Genomic DNA, 14,199 nt, shown 5'->3' with positions numbered 1-14,199 from the left:
TTTTAAAAAAAAAAAAAAAAAAAAAAAAAAAAAAAAACACTTGCTTTTTAAAACAGTTTTCTAAAATTTTGGACTGTGTTTGAGACTTGATTTTCTACAGCTCATTTGAATCCAAAATTATGAAGTTAATGTAAATACCTGAAGTCCCTGACTTATGAAGGTGGAATGTAATGTCTCGTTTATGTGAGTTCAAGTTCATACTTTTTTTTTTAAGCTGGCTCTATGCCCAGTGTGGAGCCCTTGAACTCATGACCCTGAGATCAAGATCTGAGCTGAGGGGGCGCCTGGGTGGCTCAGTCATTAAGCGTCTGCCTTCGGCTCAGGGCGTGATCCTGGCGTTCTGGGATCAAGCCCCACATCAGGCTCCTCTGGCTAAGAGCCTGCTTCCTCTCCCACTCCCCCTGCTTGTGTTCCCTCTCTCGCTGGCTGTCTCTCTCTGTAAAATAAATAAATAAAATCTTAAAAAAAAAAAAATCTGAGCTGAGATCCAGAGTCTGACACTTAACTGACTGAGCTACCCAGACGCCCCTCAAGTTCATATTTCTTAAAGTTTTTTGATTTAAAAAAAAAAACTACATTCAAAAAGCATTATTTAAATAGTTTGCTTAAGCATAGCTAGAAATAATACCTGTAAATCAGTCATGATTCAAATGTTGAGAATATTTCTAAAATGTTTCAAGTTCTCCTGAAATTGGTTTTAGTCAGTAACCTGAAAGATGTCATGTTTCTAAATTAACCCCGAGCTCCATTATATTGATCAGTCCTTCAAAAGCTTAATATGCCTTCTAAAAGTGTTTCTGAATTGGATAGTGTATTTATTGAGATCATTAATTAACTTCATGGGAGCTTACATTTACTCTTTAGTTTCAGTATGTTAAATGAAGTACTTCTAATAGAAGTACTGCAGCCCTTGTTAAGCTTCATCTAATAGGGAAGCTTCTCTCCTTAGAAGTTAACGATGCTTCCTGTATTTATTGAGCCATCTTTGTTGAGTTTACAGTGTGCTGAGATGGACACAAATGGGATATGTCTGTCTTGTCTGGATTTATTTTGCTGTGGTGAAAGCTAAACTTTCTGCTAGCTTTTTTAAATTTAAATTCAATTAACATATAGGGTATTATTAGTTTCGGGGGTTGAATTGAGTGATTCATCAGCTGCATATAACACCCAGTGCTACTGTATCACATGCCCGCCTTAATTCCCATCACTGTTACCCCACCCCTTCCCTTCCAGCAACCCTCAGTTTTGTTTCCTACAGTTGAGTCTCTTATGCTTTGTCTCCCTGTTTTCATTTCTCCTTCCCTTCCCCTATGTTCATCTGTTTTATTTCTTAAATTCCGCATATGAGAGAGATCATTTGGTATTTTTCTCTCTCTCATTTTGCTTAGCTTAATACCCTCTAGTTCCATCCACATCATTGCAGACGGGGAATTAGGATTCTTGGAAGGAATATTTGAGCTGTCAGTTTGGGGGCATTCCAGAAAGGGAGAGATTGAAGAGCCTCTTCAGCTGTAGCATCAGATGAAGGCAGAGTAGTAGTGAGAAACCGTTGGAGAAGTAGAATAGAGTCAGCCCGTAGAGAAACCTTTCAAAACTACATGGAGGAGTTTGAGGTTTGTTTTGAGAATAGTGGTAATAAATTTAAATTTTTGAGGCGGGCAGTATAATCACTGGAATACGGGAGGAACTAGAGGTAAGAAGGAAATAGTCTGGGACAGAGAATGGACTGTGTCTGAGCTTGCGTATCAGCAGTAGGAGCGGAAATCTTATAGCTACTTCAGGAAAAGAAAGTAAAAAAATGTATGTTCAGGTGAAGTGAAGATTATGAAGCCATCCACAGAAATAGGAAAGAGCACACAAGGATGTTCGTGAAAGGAAATGAGGTCCTCTGGGATTGCCGTGGGATATCTGGACACTGTCCTAAAGCAGGCCAGTATGGTGTACAGGGCTGGGGCACTCAGCCCGTGGTCTGTGTGAAGTAGGAAGGTTTTGAGGAAGCTATATCGATGTTTTTGAAACTCTGAATTAGGTGGTATTGCCAAGAGAACGTGAACAGAGGACTGAGAAAGGTGCTGTGTACCTTAGTTCCACAGTGTTCAATCCTTTCCTTGGTTATAGCATTTTTCCTTTTAATGTTTACCTTTTCCCACTCCAATATTTTGTCCCGAAAGACAGCATGTGAAGCTCTGTGTTAAGAATTGGAAAAAGAGAAGATACATAGTTGTTTGCTGTTGACAGTCATTATTTTTTAGTAATATTTTCATTAAAGAAGGAATGTTAGATATATTTTCTGTAGGTGAGTCATTTCAGTTGGTTAGATTTTAAAAGTATGAAGAATTGTTTTACTATATACGTGTGCCAGGCTGAAATTTGAAATTTCAGTGATAATGAGAATATACTCTTGATTTTAGTAATGTGGCCATTTTTCGTGATTGTGCTGGTGAGGGGCAGGAGAAGAGGAGGGGGAGGTGGTGACTGATCAAGGACAAAAGGATTTAAGGCCTAGAACCTTTACTTAATGCAGATGATGATAATGCCCCCTGTAAGGCCTCAGTAATAGTGAGGAGTGAGTGGTGGTGGAGTAAGAACAGAACGATGAACAGCGAACAGTAGGGTGAGGGCACATTCCAGAGCCCTAGCTCTCTTACTTAGGTAGCTTCCATTGCTAGGTCTCAGTTTATTAAATCCCACCTAATAACCAGAGGCTTAGAATTTATAGGAAATGGTTTTGAACTCTTGGCAGGCTCCAGCAGGATAGCTTTTAAAATCAAACCCACTGGTACTTACAGTGCTTGCATGTGCCCTCCAAAACCCATTAACCAGTTTGTCTGATGGGACTCCAATTCGTTTGTTTCGTCCAGTGTCCACTTGCCTATGCGTCACACTGGCTTTTTTCAGTTTGCATGTTATTTATGTGCTTGTTCTTGCCTTTTGTCGAGAATGTGTTTCTATTTATTGATTTGCTCTGACATGGACTGTATCTATAGTAAGCATCAGGAACAAAACACATGGTTTCAGCAAGGAAGAAATTCTTGGATTGGATTTATATTAGCTTTATAGACACAAAGCAGGCTTATTATGTCTTTTTTGCTATAGGTCTAGGCTTAGGTTTTTATGAATTTTTAATGGAAATTTGATTTCTAATTTAAGGAAGGGGGGTTAACACTGTTTAACTTCTTTAGGCTCTGAAGAAAGCTGATAAGCAAGTTTTAGAGCCTCTGATGAATCTCGAGGTGACGGTGACAAGAGATTACCTCAGCCCTGTCCTGGCAGATCTGGCACAAAGAAGAGGAACCATTCAGGAAATCCAGACTCGTCAGGAAAACAAAATTGTTACTGGATTTGTTCCCTTAGCAGAAATTATGGTAGGTACTTATTGACTGGAAAGTACCTTTTTAAAAAATTTTGAGAGAGAGCACAAGCAGGGAGGGGCAGAGGGAGAAGCAGGCTCCCCACTGAACAGGAAGGAAGCCTGATGGGGGCTGGACCCCGGGATCATGACCCAAGGCGAAGGCAGATGCTTAACCAACTGAACCACCCACGTGCCCCAAAAAGTATTTTTTTTAATACTGGGGATATTTATGCTGAACAAAAGTAGACATTAGGGATTTGATTTAGAGGATACATGTTTGAACTGTTAGGTCTTTGGGTTTAAACTGTTACGGGTATCCAGGGGACAAGAACAGCCTGGTGGATCATTTCCGTTCTCCACACAGGTTAAGGTATGTTGTACCAAGCTGTGGCCCAGCCTCAATGGCCTTTTTTTCCCCTTCTAAGCACTTACTTACTGAGTCCAGGGACTACATCTGATTATGTATCCTGAAAATGGTGAAAAGATAAACAGCAGGAAGAGATACGTGAGGCTTAAATTTGGTAATGTAAATTATTTTGATTGATTAGGGTTATTCAACTGTGCTTCGAACACTTACCTCCGGCTCAGCTACTTTTGCCTTAGAACTCTCTAATTATCAAGCCATGAATCCTCAAGACCAAACTGCACTGCTCAGCCAGCGGGGTGGCTTGACCCAAGTGCTGTAGGTCTTCGGAGACCACCTCACGAGCACCTCCCTACTGCTTTTTCAGTAAGAATTTTTATTATTTTACTAAACTAGATAGATAAACTGACAGTGGCACTGGAGCTGCTCGTTCTGCTCTATGGAAGGAGAAATGATGTCTAAAGTTATGTACATGAACTGTATTGTGGATCTATAAAGTTATTACTGTGGAATACATTGTTATCACAAGGTTTTTTGGTTTTAAAAAGATACATTTTATTTAAAAACAGAATACGAAACCTTAATTTCCATGATTTCAAAATCCAGTTGATCATAGTACAGATTGCTGTGGGCTTTGCCCTCTTCTTTGTTTAGGCTCTTTTTTTGTACTCAAAAGTTACAGTATCCAGTAAAAAGAGGTTCTGCAGCTATTCCCCGTCTATAGAACAGATAAAGTATGATGTAATTAAAGTCAGACTCACCACCATAGCATTAATGAAAAAAAGACTTACTATAAAATTCCATGTATTTATAAAATACCTTTCCTCCAAAAATTAGTGATCTAATTAGAAATTGGAAACCGTATAGGAAAAAAAGATCACCCAGAATTAGGTCCTATCTTTAATAATGTCTTACCTGGTCATTCTGCAGCGGTGGATGGTTAGTCTGTCGTAGGCATCCTCTATATCTTTGATGTTCTGTTGACTCCAGAGTCTCTCACCAACGGCACTTGCCCGAGGCCTGAGAGTTAAACCACATGTTCACCAAAGCAATTTAAAGTCATGTGTTCTTAAAGTTTATGCTTGGGAAAATTTCTAGTGTTTCCTTACTTGGAGGGAGAAGGAAAAATAAGGCATTTTAAAAATTCAAGTGTCACCACTTAAATTCCATACCATAATCTTGGAGTGAGGTTAGTTGCATCCACATATTCTCCCCATAGACAAGCTTCTCCACCAATGACAAGTTTTTTCTGTTCTTGAGAACCTACGTTAAAATCACTGAATTGATGTAAATGAAGTCGTTGCTCAAAGCTTTTACACAGAGGCACTAACTGGTTTCTCATTCCACCTTTATTGTAGGGCAACGTTGCTGTTGTGTGGTCAGCAGAACCTTGGGAGGTATTCGTGCTCTTGGCACCAAAAAACGGTAGCAAACTTTATTCCCATAGTGCTTGTTAGCATATTTTGACTTTCAGTTTTACCAAAACTTACTTGGGTTCCAGAACCATTTTTCCCTCTTGTTGCCAATGAACAGTGTGCCAGAATCTCAGAAAATACCTTCGAGAAAGTTACGTCAATTCCTAGTAGACTTACAGTTTTGAGATACTTTTTAATGCTAATGTCCTTTTCCTTGAAGGAAATTTTGTAAAATCTGGTGTTTAATGAAGCTGGACAAAGTAGAACTGTTCTTAAGGAACAGGGTCTGAGAGCCACCATTCCTCCTACTACCCCGTCCCTCCAAGGATGCAGACCCAAAGACTACACAGCCTAAAATCCGTGGAACTGGACCACAGCCTTCCTCATATCTTAGCAGAGGAGATACAAGGTTAATGCAATCAAGGGTCTTTAGGGAAGAAAACAAAGTCATGATGTTTGCTTCACTTACCATCAAAATCAAGAGGGTCCACTTTATAGTAATTTCTCCAATCTTGTCCGTAACTAATCCAATCTAAGTACCAAGGAGCAGAAAGGATCACAGGGAAGCCAGCTGCCGTGACTGCAGCTTGTGTCACATGATACATTTCATTTTTCCATACTTGAACAACTGTGCCTGGGTTTAGCTATTAAAGTTAAAAACAGCATGTGTGATGAGGTCCAACAATTACAAATGAAATTAAAGCCATTGTAGCTAGAAAAATAACTTCCCAAGATTCTTGAAAAAAAACATTTTCCCCCCGTCAGAGCTAGTACTAAACATTACTGGCTGTAGAGCCTTAAAATTACAAGTTTCATCAGCCTTAAGGTTGGATATTTAACTTCTGCCTATATAAGACACCACATTGGTAAAATGCACTAAGGCTTCACTCCCATTTGTACCACACTACCGTTATTCTGACTTTGGAACTTTGAGGATTTCACTAACCCTTCTGGAAAGATAATACTAGTAGCTGGTTTTGAAATAGTCAGTTACCTGAAGGAAAATAAAAAGCATATACATTGACAATTTAAAACTACCTTTGTTGCAATAAAGACTCATTCATTCTTGTTTTTTCTGCTCTTATGTGACAAATAATGAGGTGGTGGGGGGAGGAAGGTGGAAGGGAGAGATGGAGCGGTGGCACTAGTCTCAGTGTACCACTGTTGTCCAAAGTTTAAATTCAAAGGTAAGCTAATTTCCCCATCATGTTGGCAACAACTTCCTTAGGGTTCCTTCCTTCCAAGATGTAAGTCTCTCGTATTATTAGAATCAAATGCAGTCTTCATACTACTCACCTTTGCGTGATCATCAAAAACCTCTTGCCAGACTATGGCTCCCTTGTTTAGAGTTGAAACGATACCCAAAAGCCTACCGTTGAGGAGGGGGGTGGGGGAGAAAAGAAGTTATTTCAGAGCACGAGCTTAACTGTGTGTTTAAAGCACGAACGTTTTCTGTAGAGGACTGCAGTGTTGGGAGGGCCTTTCATTACAGCACAGCTTTATAGCAGAACTTGCTACGGTTTTTCCAGCACATGGCTCAGCATGTCACACAGGAGAGGGGTTTAAAAGTCATTTGCTGAATGAACGTGCTAAGCATGTCCCGAAGTGGGGAAGACATGGCAACTCGCAGGGTAGTATACAAACCACAATCTCTGGTAATTGCGTGGATAAACTGTAATTTAGCCTGTGATGTCAACTATATAGCATTCAACAGTTGCTGATAATTAGTCCACAAATATTTCCTGGTATTTAGACAACGCCAGGTATTCTGCAGGATTAGAATGTACCACACAAAAAGCAAAACAGGGAAAGGCTAGAATCTGACCTTCCTTAATTCAAGATTTGGCAAACTATAGCCTACAGCTTGTTTTGTATGGCTCATTAGCTAAGAGTGGTTTTCACACTTGTAAATACTGTTTAAAAAACAAGAATACTAGTAACCATGGGGCCCATGAAGCCTAAAATATTTACTATCTGGTCATTTAAAAAAAAGTTCATTTATATAGAACCGTACCATTCATTTCCAGGTTTCTGCAATGATGGAAACATTCTATCTGCACACTTTCCAATATGGTAGTCACTAGCCTCATCCAGCTATTGAATACTTGAAATGTGGCTGATGTGACTAAGGAACTGAATTGATAATTTTCTTCCTTTTAATTTAAATACAGCCACATGCAGCTATGGTTATCATACTGGACGTCACAGATACCAAGTAAATGTTTCTGGAGTTGACCAAAGGACATGAAATCCACAGGCTGGACAGTGATAAAAACTTCACAGAAGCTAGGGCTTTGAACTGAGTCCTCTGAGCAGGTGAGGGCTAGCCTTCAACACTGCAGTCTTAGTCATCATATCATTGCTTTAAAGAAAGCAGTAGATACTGCTTCCTTTTGATGGTTTTTTTCCACTGACACTCTGTGCAACAAAGTATACAATATCTGCACTTTGACAAGGGGTGGCGAGAAAATGAAAAAAACGGCACTAAATAGCTAACCCTTTTACAAAAAGCACAGATGAAATAAACATAGAAGCAGGCTAACAAGTCACTTACTTTTGAATATAGAAAGACTGTAGTCTTTGAAAATCTCTGCCAAAGCCTGCCTTCTTCATGAAAGCTATGACTTCTGGGTTGGACTCCCTTAAACAAAAAAGGTGATTAAAATTGCATTAAAAGTTTGATAAACCCAATGTCTTTAAAGCAGCATACATCCCTAGTTTTGTTTGTGCATATTTGGAACTATTAAACTACAATTTTAGGGAGAAAATGAGCCTAAACTTTTTTTCTAGAAGCTGGTTTCTTGTGAAAATGGCTTTCCCTCCCTCGTGCCTCTCTACGGCTATTGGCAAAGAGGATTTTTATTTAAAATAATCTCCCTCACTTAATCATTGCCGTTTCCCTAAAGCTGTTCTTGTTCACTGTAATGTTTTCGATCTCCACTGTCTTTCACATCTTGATTCTCCTTCCTAAAAGCTTTGTACTCTGAAGTTATGTTGCTAACTAAAAACCTTGCAAGCAGAGATCTTCCCCCCACTCTTTTTTTTTTTTTTTTAAAGATTTTATTTATTTATTTGACAGGGAGAGAGACAGCCAGCGAGAGAAGGAACACAAGCAGGGGGAGTGGGAGAGGAAGAAGCAGGCTCCCAGCGGACGAGCCCGATGGGGGGCTCGATCCCAGAATGCCGGGATCACGCCCTGAGCCGAAGGCAGACGCTTAACCGCTGTGCCACCCAGGCGCCCGCCCCCCAATCTTTCTTTTCATGTGGAGACCTCTAATAGCTACTTCAAATGCAATGGTTAAAAAAAATAAGGATTTTAAAGAATTGTCATACCAACATGTAAATTCCACTTCATCTCCTCCCAAGTGAACAAACTGATCTGGAAACATTGTACTAACTTCTTTGAAAAACTGAGACAGGAAGCAGTAAGTTGAATTCAGAATAGGGTTTATAGGTCCAAAGGTCCCAGACTGCTTAGGTCCATTGTAACACGGAGTCAGGAGGTTTTTCTGACCTGGAAGAAGTATTTTAATCACAAAGACAGACATGGGTTTGCATATGATTATACTACTTTCTTTTGTTGAAGCTGTTAGAGAATTTATACAGAAAAAGGTAAGCACATTTACTAAGAGTTACTATGGTAACTTCTTCCAAATAAGGAGTTGTTTCTGGAATCCTATCCCCTGTACCTCTTTCTTCCCTTTCCATTACTCTAGTTTATCTACTTCAGATATTAACTCCCAAATCTTCAACTCACCCAGACCCTTTTTCTTGATCTTCAATCCATATTTCAAATTTCCTGCTCAACACAATTAGATTAACCCACAGCTGCACTTCAAATACCACCTAAAAGACCTAAAATCTCTGCTCGGTAAGTCCTGCAGTAGCTCCTTCTGATCACTTTCCTGGTGAGGGTACTACCATCCTCCTCCTAACTTTTCCTTCCCCTCCAGAGTTGATCAGTTGCCAAGTTCTATGGATCATGTATTAAGAATGTCTCTCAGTTCTGTACATTATTTTCCATTCCCATTATCGCCATTCTGGTCTAGGACTTCAGTTTCTTTCCCCTTCCAAACTGTCACTTCCTCTCCCCTTCCAAACTGTCACTTCCTCACATAGGTTTTCCTGGAGTGTGGTCCTGATCATGTGATGCTTCTTCCCTGTAACTTTCAGTGGCTTCCATGTGTCCTGATGGAGCCCACATTGCTCACCCAAGGCCCTCTACGTTGTGCTTCACCAGATTTCCCAATATTCTCCGGGTCTACCCTGGTAATAAATGCTGAACAATTATAAATGCTGGCTGCTGTGTTATGTGCTTTATATGCATTATTTAACCCTCAAAAATATTACATGACCATTATTACATTTTAAAGGTGGGGAAACTGAGATGAGACATCCTATGTAACTTGTTCAAGGTCCCTCAGTTTATAAAAGGCAGAAACAGGATCAAACCCAGGTAGTGTGGCTCCACTGCCAGTTCTTACCCGCCCCGTGGTGCTTACTGCTCTATGCTGCGCTACCCTGGTTCGGCTAATGCCTTTCCTGTTATTCCCTTTACCAGAAACACGAATATATTTTTTGATCTCTCAAAAGCATTTTAAGTGTTCTTCTCTTCCATAAAACCATTTCTTAAATTGGCTTAGCGTGCTCTACTTGTAATCTCTCTTTTAGCCCTTGTTTTCACACTTTGGGCAGTGCCTAGCACAGTAACTTGCTCACGATAATTACTCAATTCCATCTGTCAATAGTGCTACCTTTGTGCAAACCACAGTTAAGAACCAAATGAATAAACATCAGGTCATAAAAGATGGAAGAACTCAGGTACTCACTTTGTAACTTAAAAAAGACACTCCTTACCTTTTCCCCAAGACTGTGTATGTCCAGGACTATCAAATTCTGGTATGACTCGAATCCCTCGTAATCGGGCATATTCTATCACTGTACGGACATCATTTGGTGTATACACATGAGACAAAGAATAGCTTCCCTATAAAAGCCATATTTATTAAAATGTATAGAATGTATTTGTCTAGGATACCGTGAACAGTTCTGTTTGTACACTGGTATTGGATAGGTGATTTTTCTAGCATCACTATGTATTAAACAGTCCTATGTGATGTTGGGAGATTTTTTTTTCTTTAATCCCATTTTATTTTTTTATTAAGCTCCCCATCCTATGTGGGGCTTGACCTCACAACCCCAAGGTCAAGAGTCACGTGCTCTACTGACTGAGCCAGCCAGGCGCCCTGGAGGACTCATTTAAATTATTTGTTTACCATATCTTATCAGTAAGCTCTCAGCACACTGTGGGTTAATTCCAGATTTAAGAATAGATCTATCTCAACCAGCAACTCTTGTTTCAGGAACATCTACCATCATGTAACCATACAACAAAATAGAAATAAAACGTTTGACTGCAAACCGTGTGAACTTTGAGTACATTGTTCTTTTCAGATTTACAATAAAAATTTACACACTATTACAAAGCTGAGCTGTCACCTTTCAAAGTCATTTTAATTACCATCAGCTTTAAAAATATCCCCAGACATACTAAGTGATTTGGGGTTTTTTGTTTTTTTAGATTACCCTCAATCCCTTTATAAGTCACTTGAAAAATTAGTATGGGTTTTAACTAAAGATAAAGGTCAATTAAAGGTGTTACTGTAGCACATTTCTCAAGGTATAGATAAATATTACATAGAAATTATAAGCTATATCTAAATTTATAAGCAAGATCAGATCTAACTACTCAATTATAATATAGGAGACAAAAGAATGTATTAATTGACAGTATAGGGATGCAAACAGCAAAAACCAGACTTTGGGAAGCAGAAAAATGATTTAGTTTTAACAAAAGTAACATTACCCAAAAAAAAGTAAATGGGCGGGGATGGTCACCTATATATCAAAAGACAATTAATGGACATACTAACTGACCACTATGTATGGAACTCATTTGCATCCCATTGCAGATAAGATTGTTTTCATTAAAAAAAGGTAAAGGCACTAGGAGAAATTTAAGTAATGATTGGCTAGCTGGATTGTTCATTTTTCAGCTACAATAATATATTATGGGGTTTTTTTTTGTTTTGTTTTTAACAAAAACAGACCTTTTTACAAATGAGATATGCAGTCCGGGATTTTCGTGAAAAATAATGGTGGCAAGGGAGGCTGAGTATAGGTGATACAAGATTGGCCAAGTACTGATTACTGAAGCTGGGTGACAAGGACATGGAAGTCATTATTGTACTTCTGCATACGTTTGAGATTTTGTGTAATAAAAAGTAAAGCAAAAGCAAACAAAAACAGGAGTGCCACTAACATTTCAACCTGTACTACATCTTAACAATGGAAGAAAGCTTGGGATTATGGACAGAGGACAACATTTAGAGTCCTGGTTTTGTCCCTTCCTAACTGCAATTTGGGATGAGGAGGTCAGTAACAGTCTCTGTATTTACAGGGGGATTAAATGAGATGACATGAGGCTTGCTCCCACCTCCAGTCTTTCATAATACACTTAATCTGAACACTTCTGAGACACCATTAATTTTTTAAGGAGCTCTCATCTCTAAAATTCTCTATGTAGTTTTTCAGAGAAAAAAATCCTTTCACAAAAGCCAGTACAATTCTAGCCTACATGATAACAATACTTAAGCTTTTATTAGTTATGAGTGTTTCAGGTCTCCTATATTCATTACGTTTTTTTTTAAATTTTATTTGTGTAACGACTAGAGATTATTTACATTTACAATAACAACTATAAAAACAGTTTTATGGATCTAAATTGCTAAGCCACAGCCTATTAAAAAGTTTTTAAACCACAAACGTCTTTTACACTTTAATTCTATCTGTAAGAAACATTTAAGCTAAAAACTTCTGATGAAACCATACAAACATTTTTGAAGACAGACTACAGTAACATCAATTACTCACTTTGTTGCTTAACTCGGGAAAAGCAACGCTCTGGTAAGGGAAAGACTGGTCATCAACTATATGCCAGTGGAGAACATTAAACTTATTAAAAGCCATGGCATCCTGCAAGCAAACATGTTAAAAAAATTACATATAATACCCACACAGATGTAATATACACAGATATAATACATACACAATCCAATTATCTACATTCAAGATCATTTCCAACACGTCTACTTCCTTTTACATGTCTTTTTCAGCAAAGCGAGAATGCGAAAGAAGTAGAATGTATCTTCTCTGCTTCATGTGGCATGTCACTTTTCAAAAGGCCTATTCAGCATGTTTATTCTAAACAAGGAGCTAGAACTTTGTTCTATGAGAAGATAGCAGTCTTCTAAATTCCAAATATTTAGGAGTTGGCCAAAAACGGAAAATAATTCTTGGCTGCTATCAATGTTTGGGAATAGAGCAGGGGAAACAATGAGGTATATAAGTACCGGGACTTAGAATCCCCAAAGAAAAAGTCATTTACAGATTTCAACACAATTCTGAGATTTCAGTGCCATCCCTTCCTTTAGAAATGAAAGAAACCTGGTAAAAATGCAGGATTCTCAGAAATCCTGGGGAAATCATTATCAATTTTATGTACATTCTAGAGGAACAATGTAATGTTTATATAAAATAGAAGCAGACTATTTGAAAAAGATAAAACAGTTAAGAGGGGGAGATTGGTTTGCTGTACCAGGTAATTAAAATTTAAAGAAGCCTCCTTTCTCCTCCATTAGGACTGAAAGGATTTGCTGATGCATTTGGGAAATAGTTTATCTACAAGGGAATTATGCAAAGAAGTCAAAGTTTTTTAGTGATAAATGGCAAAATTTTTACCATCAGAGGAGGGAGTTCCTCAATAAAGACCAGGGGCTTACAAACCTTTTTCATAAAGGGCCCAAAAGTAAATATCTTGGTTTTGTGAGGTACACGGTTTCTGTCACCACCGACCCTGCCATCGTAGAGCCACACAAAGTGTAAACACAAGGACGTGGCTGTGTTCCAGGAAAACTTCATTAGCAAAGACAGGTGACAAACTGGGTTTGGCCCTTGGGCTCTAGTTTCCCAACCCGGGATACTGAGAAGATGCAGAATTAGATAAAAGATGTGGGGGTCAGGCAGAAGAGCAGGAAGATCGCAAGTTCACCTTGTCCCACTGACACACCAAGAAACAAGTGGACAACTAACACTGAAGGCTGGCAGAATGACCTTCCACAGTCAATCAGAGAGAAGGCTACAGGAAACAGAGCAGTGGAGATACGGTTGGGAACTAAACCCTGGCAAGACCTGATCCCAAGCAGGAGGGACTCAGATGCACAGAGAAGTGAGACCCCACACCAGGCAGCCCAGATACCGGGGAACTGCACTGGGAGGATGAGTCCCTATTAACATCTGGCTTTGAAAACCCATGGGCCTTTTAAAATCACTGGGCTTAACTCCAAGAGCCAGAGGGCAAGAGGAAACTAAGTCTCTGCCCTTAAAAAGCAAGAATAAATAACCACCAGACACAGCAACAAAGTAACAGTTTGAAAAAAGCCTGGGGTATACTAAAGGAGATTTATCTACTAATCTCAGAACTTGCACTAGAGGGGCAGGCATCTTTAGGAGGCTTCTCTAAGAATCGAAGTGCTGGCAGCCACCATTCATTTCTCTTCTCCTCCCCCAGCCTAGAGAGCTGAACACCTAACACTTCATCCATCTTGCTAGCACCACATGCTCTGCCCCATTCAACCCACTAGCCTCGTCAAGTGTCCCTCCAAAAGGATTCCTGCCATGTGGAGAGGAGGAGGATAACCCCATCTACCAGCACACCTACACTGGACAAATATAGCAGATGACATCAATATCCAGGCTGTTAACATTACCAGTAGTGGAATAAATAAGGCATTGTGCCACCTGATATGCATGGAGAAGAACATAGCATCACTTCTGTCTTACTCATGCCCAAAATACATGGCCTGAATCTAATCATGTAGAAAACAAACAGGCTGAAGTGTATTCTACAAAGTAACTGAGCTATACTCGTCAAAAATGTCCTGGTCTTTCCTACTCAGTGGGAAGCCTGCTTCTCCCTCCCCCTCTGCTACCCTCCCTGCTTGTGCTCG

General features: G+C 39.4%; 2 protein-coding genes across 2 annotated transcripts in view; one reads left to right on the top strand and one right to left on the bottom strand.

The window, feature by feature from the left end:
- The window catches only part of GFM2 (GTP dependent ribosome recycling factor mitochondrial 2), a 63,525-nt gene extending 57,322 nt beyond the window's left edge, over nucleotides 1-6,203 (top strand). The window contains exons 20-22 of the mRNA XM_034656365.1: nucleotides 3,183-3,365; nucleotides 3,901-4,082; nucleotides 5,075-6,203. Coding sequence (XP_034512256.1) covers nucleotides 3,183-3,365; nucleotides 3,901-4,038 — 321 coding nt within the window. The 3' untranslated portion in view covers nucleotides 4,039-4,082; nucleotides 5,075-6,203. The remainder of the gene's footprint in view (nucleotides 1-3,182; nucleotides 3,366-3,900; nucleotides 4,083-5,074) is intronic.
- Nucleotides 4,247-14,199, bottom strand: part of HEXB (hexosaminidase subunit beta) — a 30,489-nt gene continuing 20,536 nt past the window's right edge. Inside the window, exons 6-14 of the mRNA XM_034656364.1 lie at nucleotides 12,065-12,166; nucleotides 9,989-10,118; nucleotides 8,465-8,645; nucleotides 7,686-7,772; nucleotides 6,428-6,500; nucleotides 5,601-5,775; nucleotides 4,889-4,979; nucleotides 4,632-4,736; nucleotides 4,247-4,434 (exon numbers count right to left, since the gene is read on the bottom strand). Of these exons, the coding sequence (XP_034512255.1) occupies nucleotides 4,386-4,434; nucleotides 4,632-4,736; nucleotides 4,889-4,979; nucleotides 5,601-5,775; nucleotides 6,428-6,500; nucleotides 7,686-7,772; nucleotides 8,465-8,645; nucleotides 9,989-10,118; nucleotides 12,065-12,166 (993 nt within the window). The 3' untranslated portion in view covers nucleotides 4,247-4,385. The remainder of the gene's footprint in view (nucleotides 4,435-4,631; nucleotides 4,737-4,888; nucleotides 4,980-5,600; nucleotides 5,776-6,427; nucleotides 6,501-7,685; nucleotides 7,773-8,464; nucleotides 8,646-9,988; nucleotides 10,119-12,064; nucleotides 12,167-14,199) is intronic.

The sequence above is a fragment of the Ailuropoda melanoleuca genome, chromosome 3 (genome assembly GCF_002007445.2).
Source record: "Ailuropoda melanoleuca isolate Jingjing chromosome 3, ASM200744v2, whole genome shotgun sequence".
In the NCBI taxonomy this organism is placed as follows: domain Eukaryota; kingdom Metazoa; phylum Chordata; class Mammalia; order Carnivora; family Ursidae; genus Ailuropoda; species Ailuropoda melanoleuca.
The sequence above is the reverse complement of the archived record's forward strand: the minus strand, read 5'-3'. Positions and strand labels throughout refer to the sequence as shown.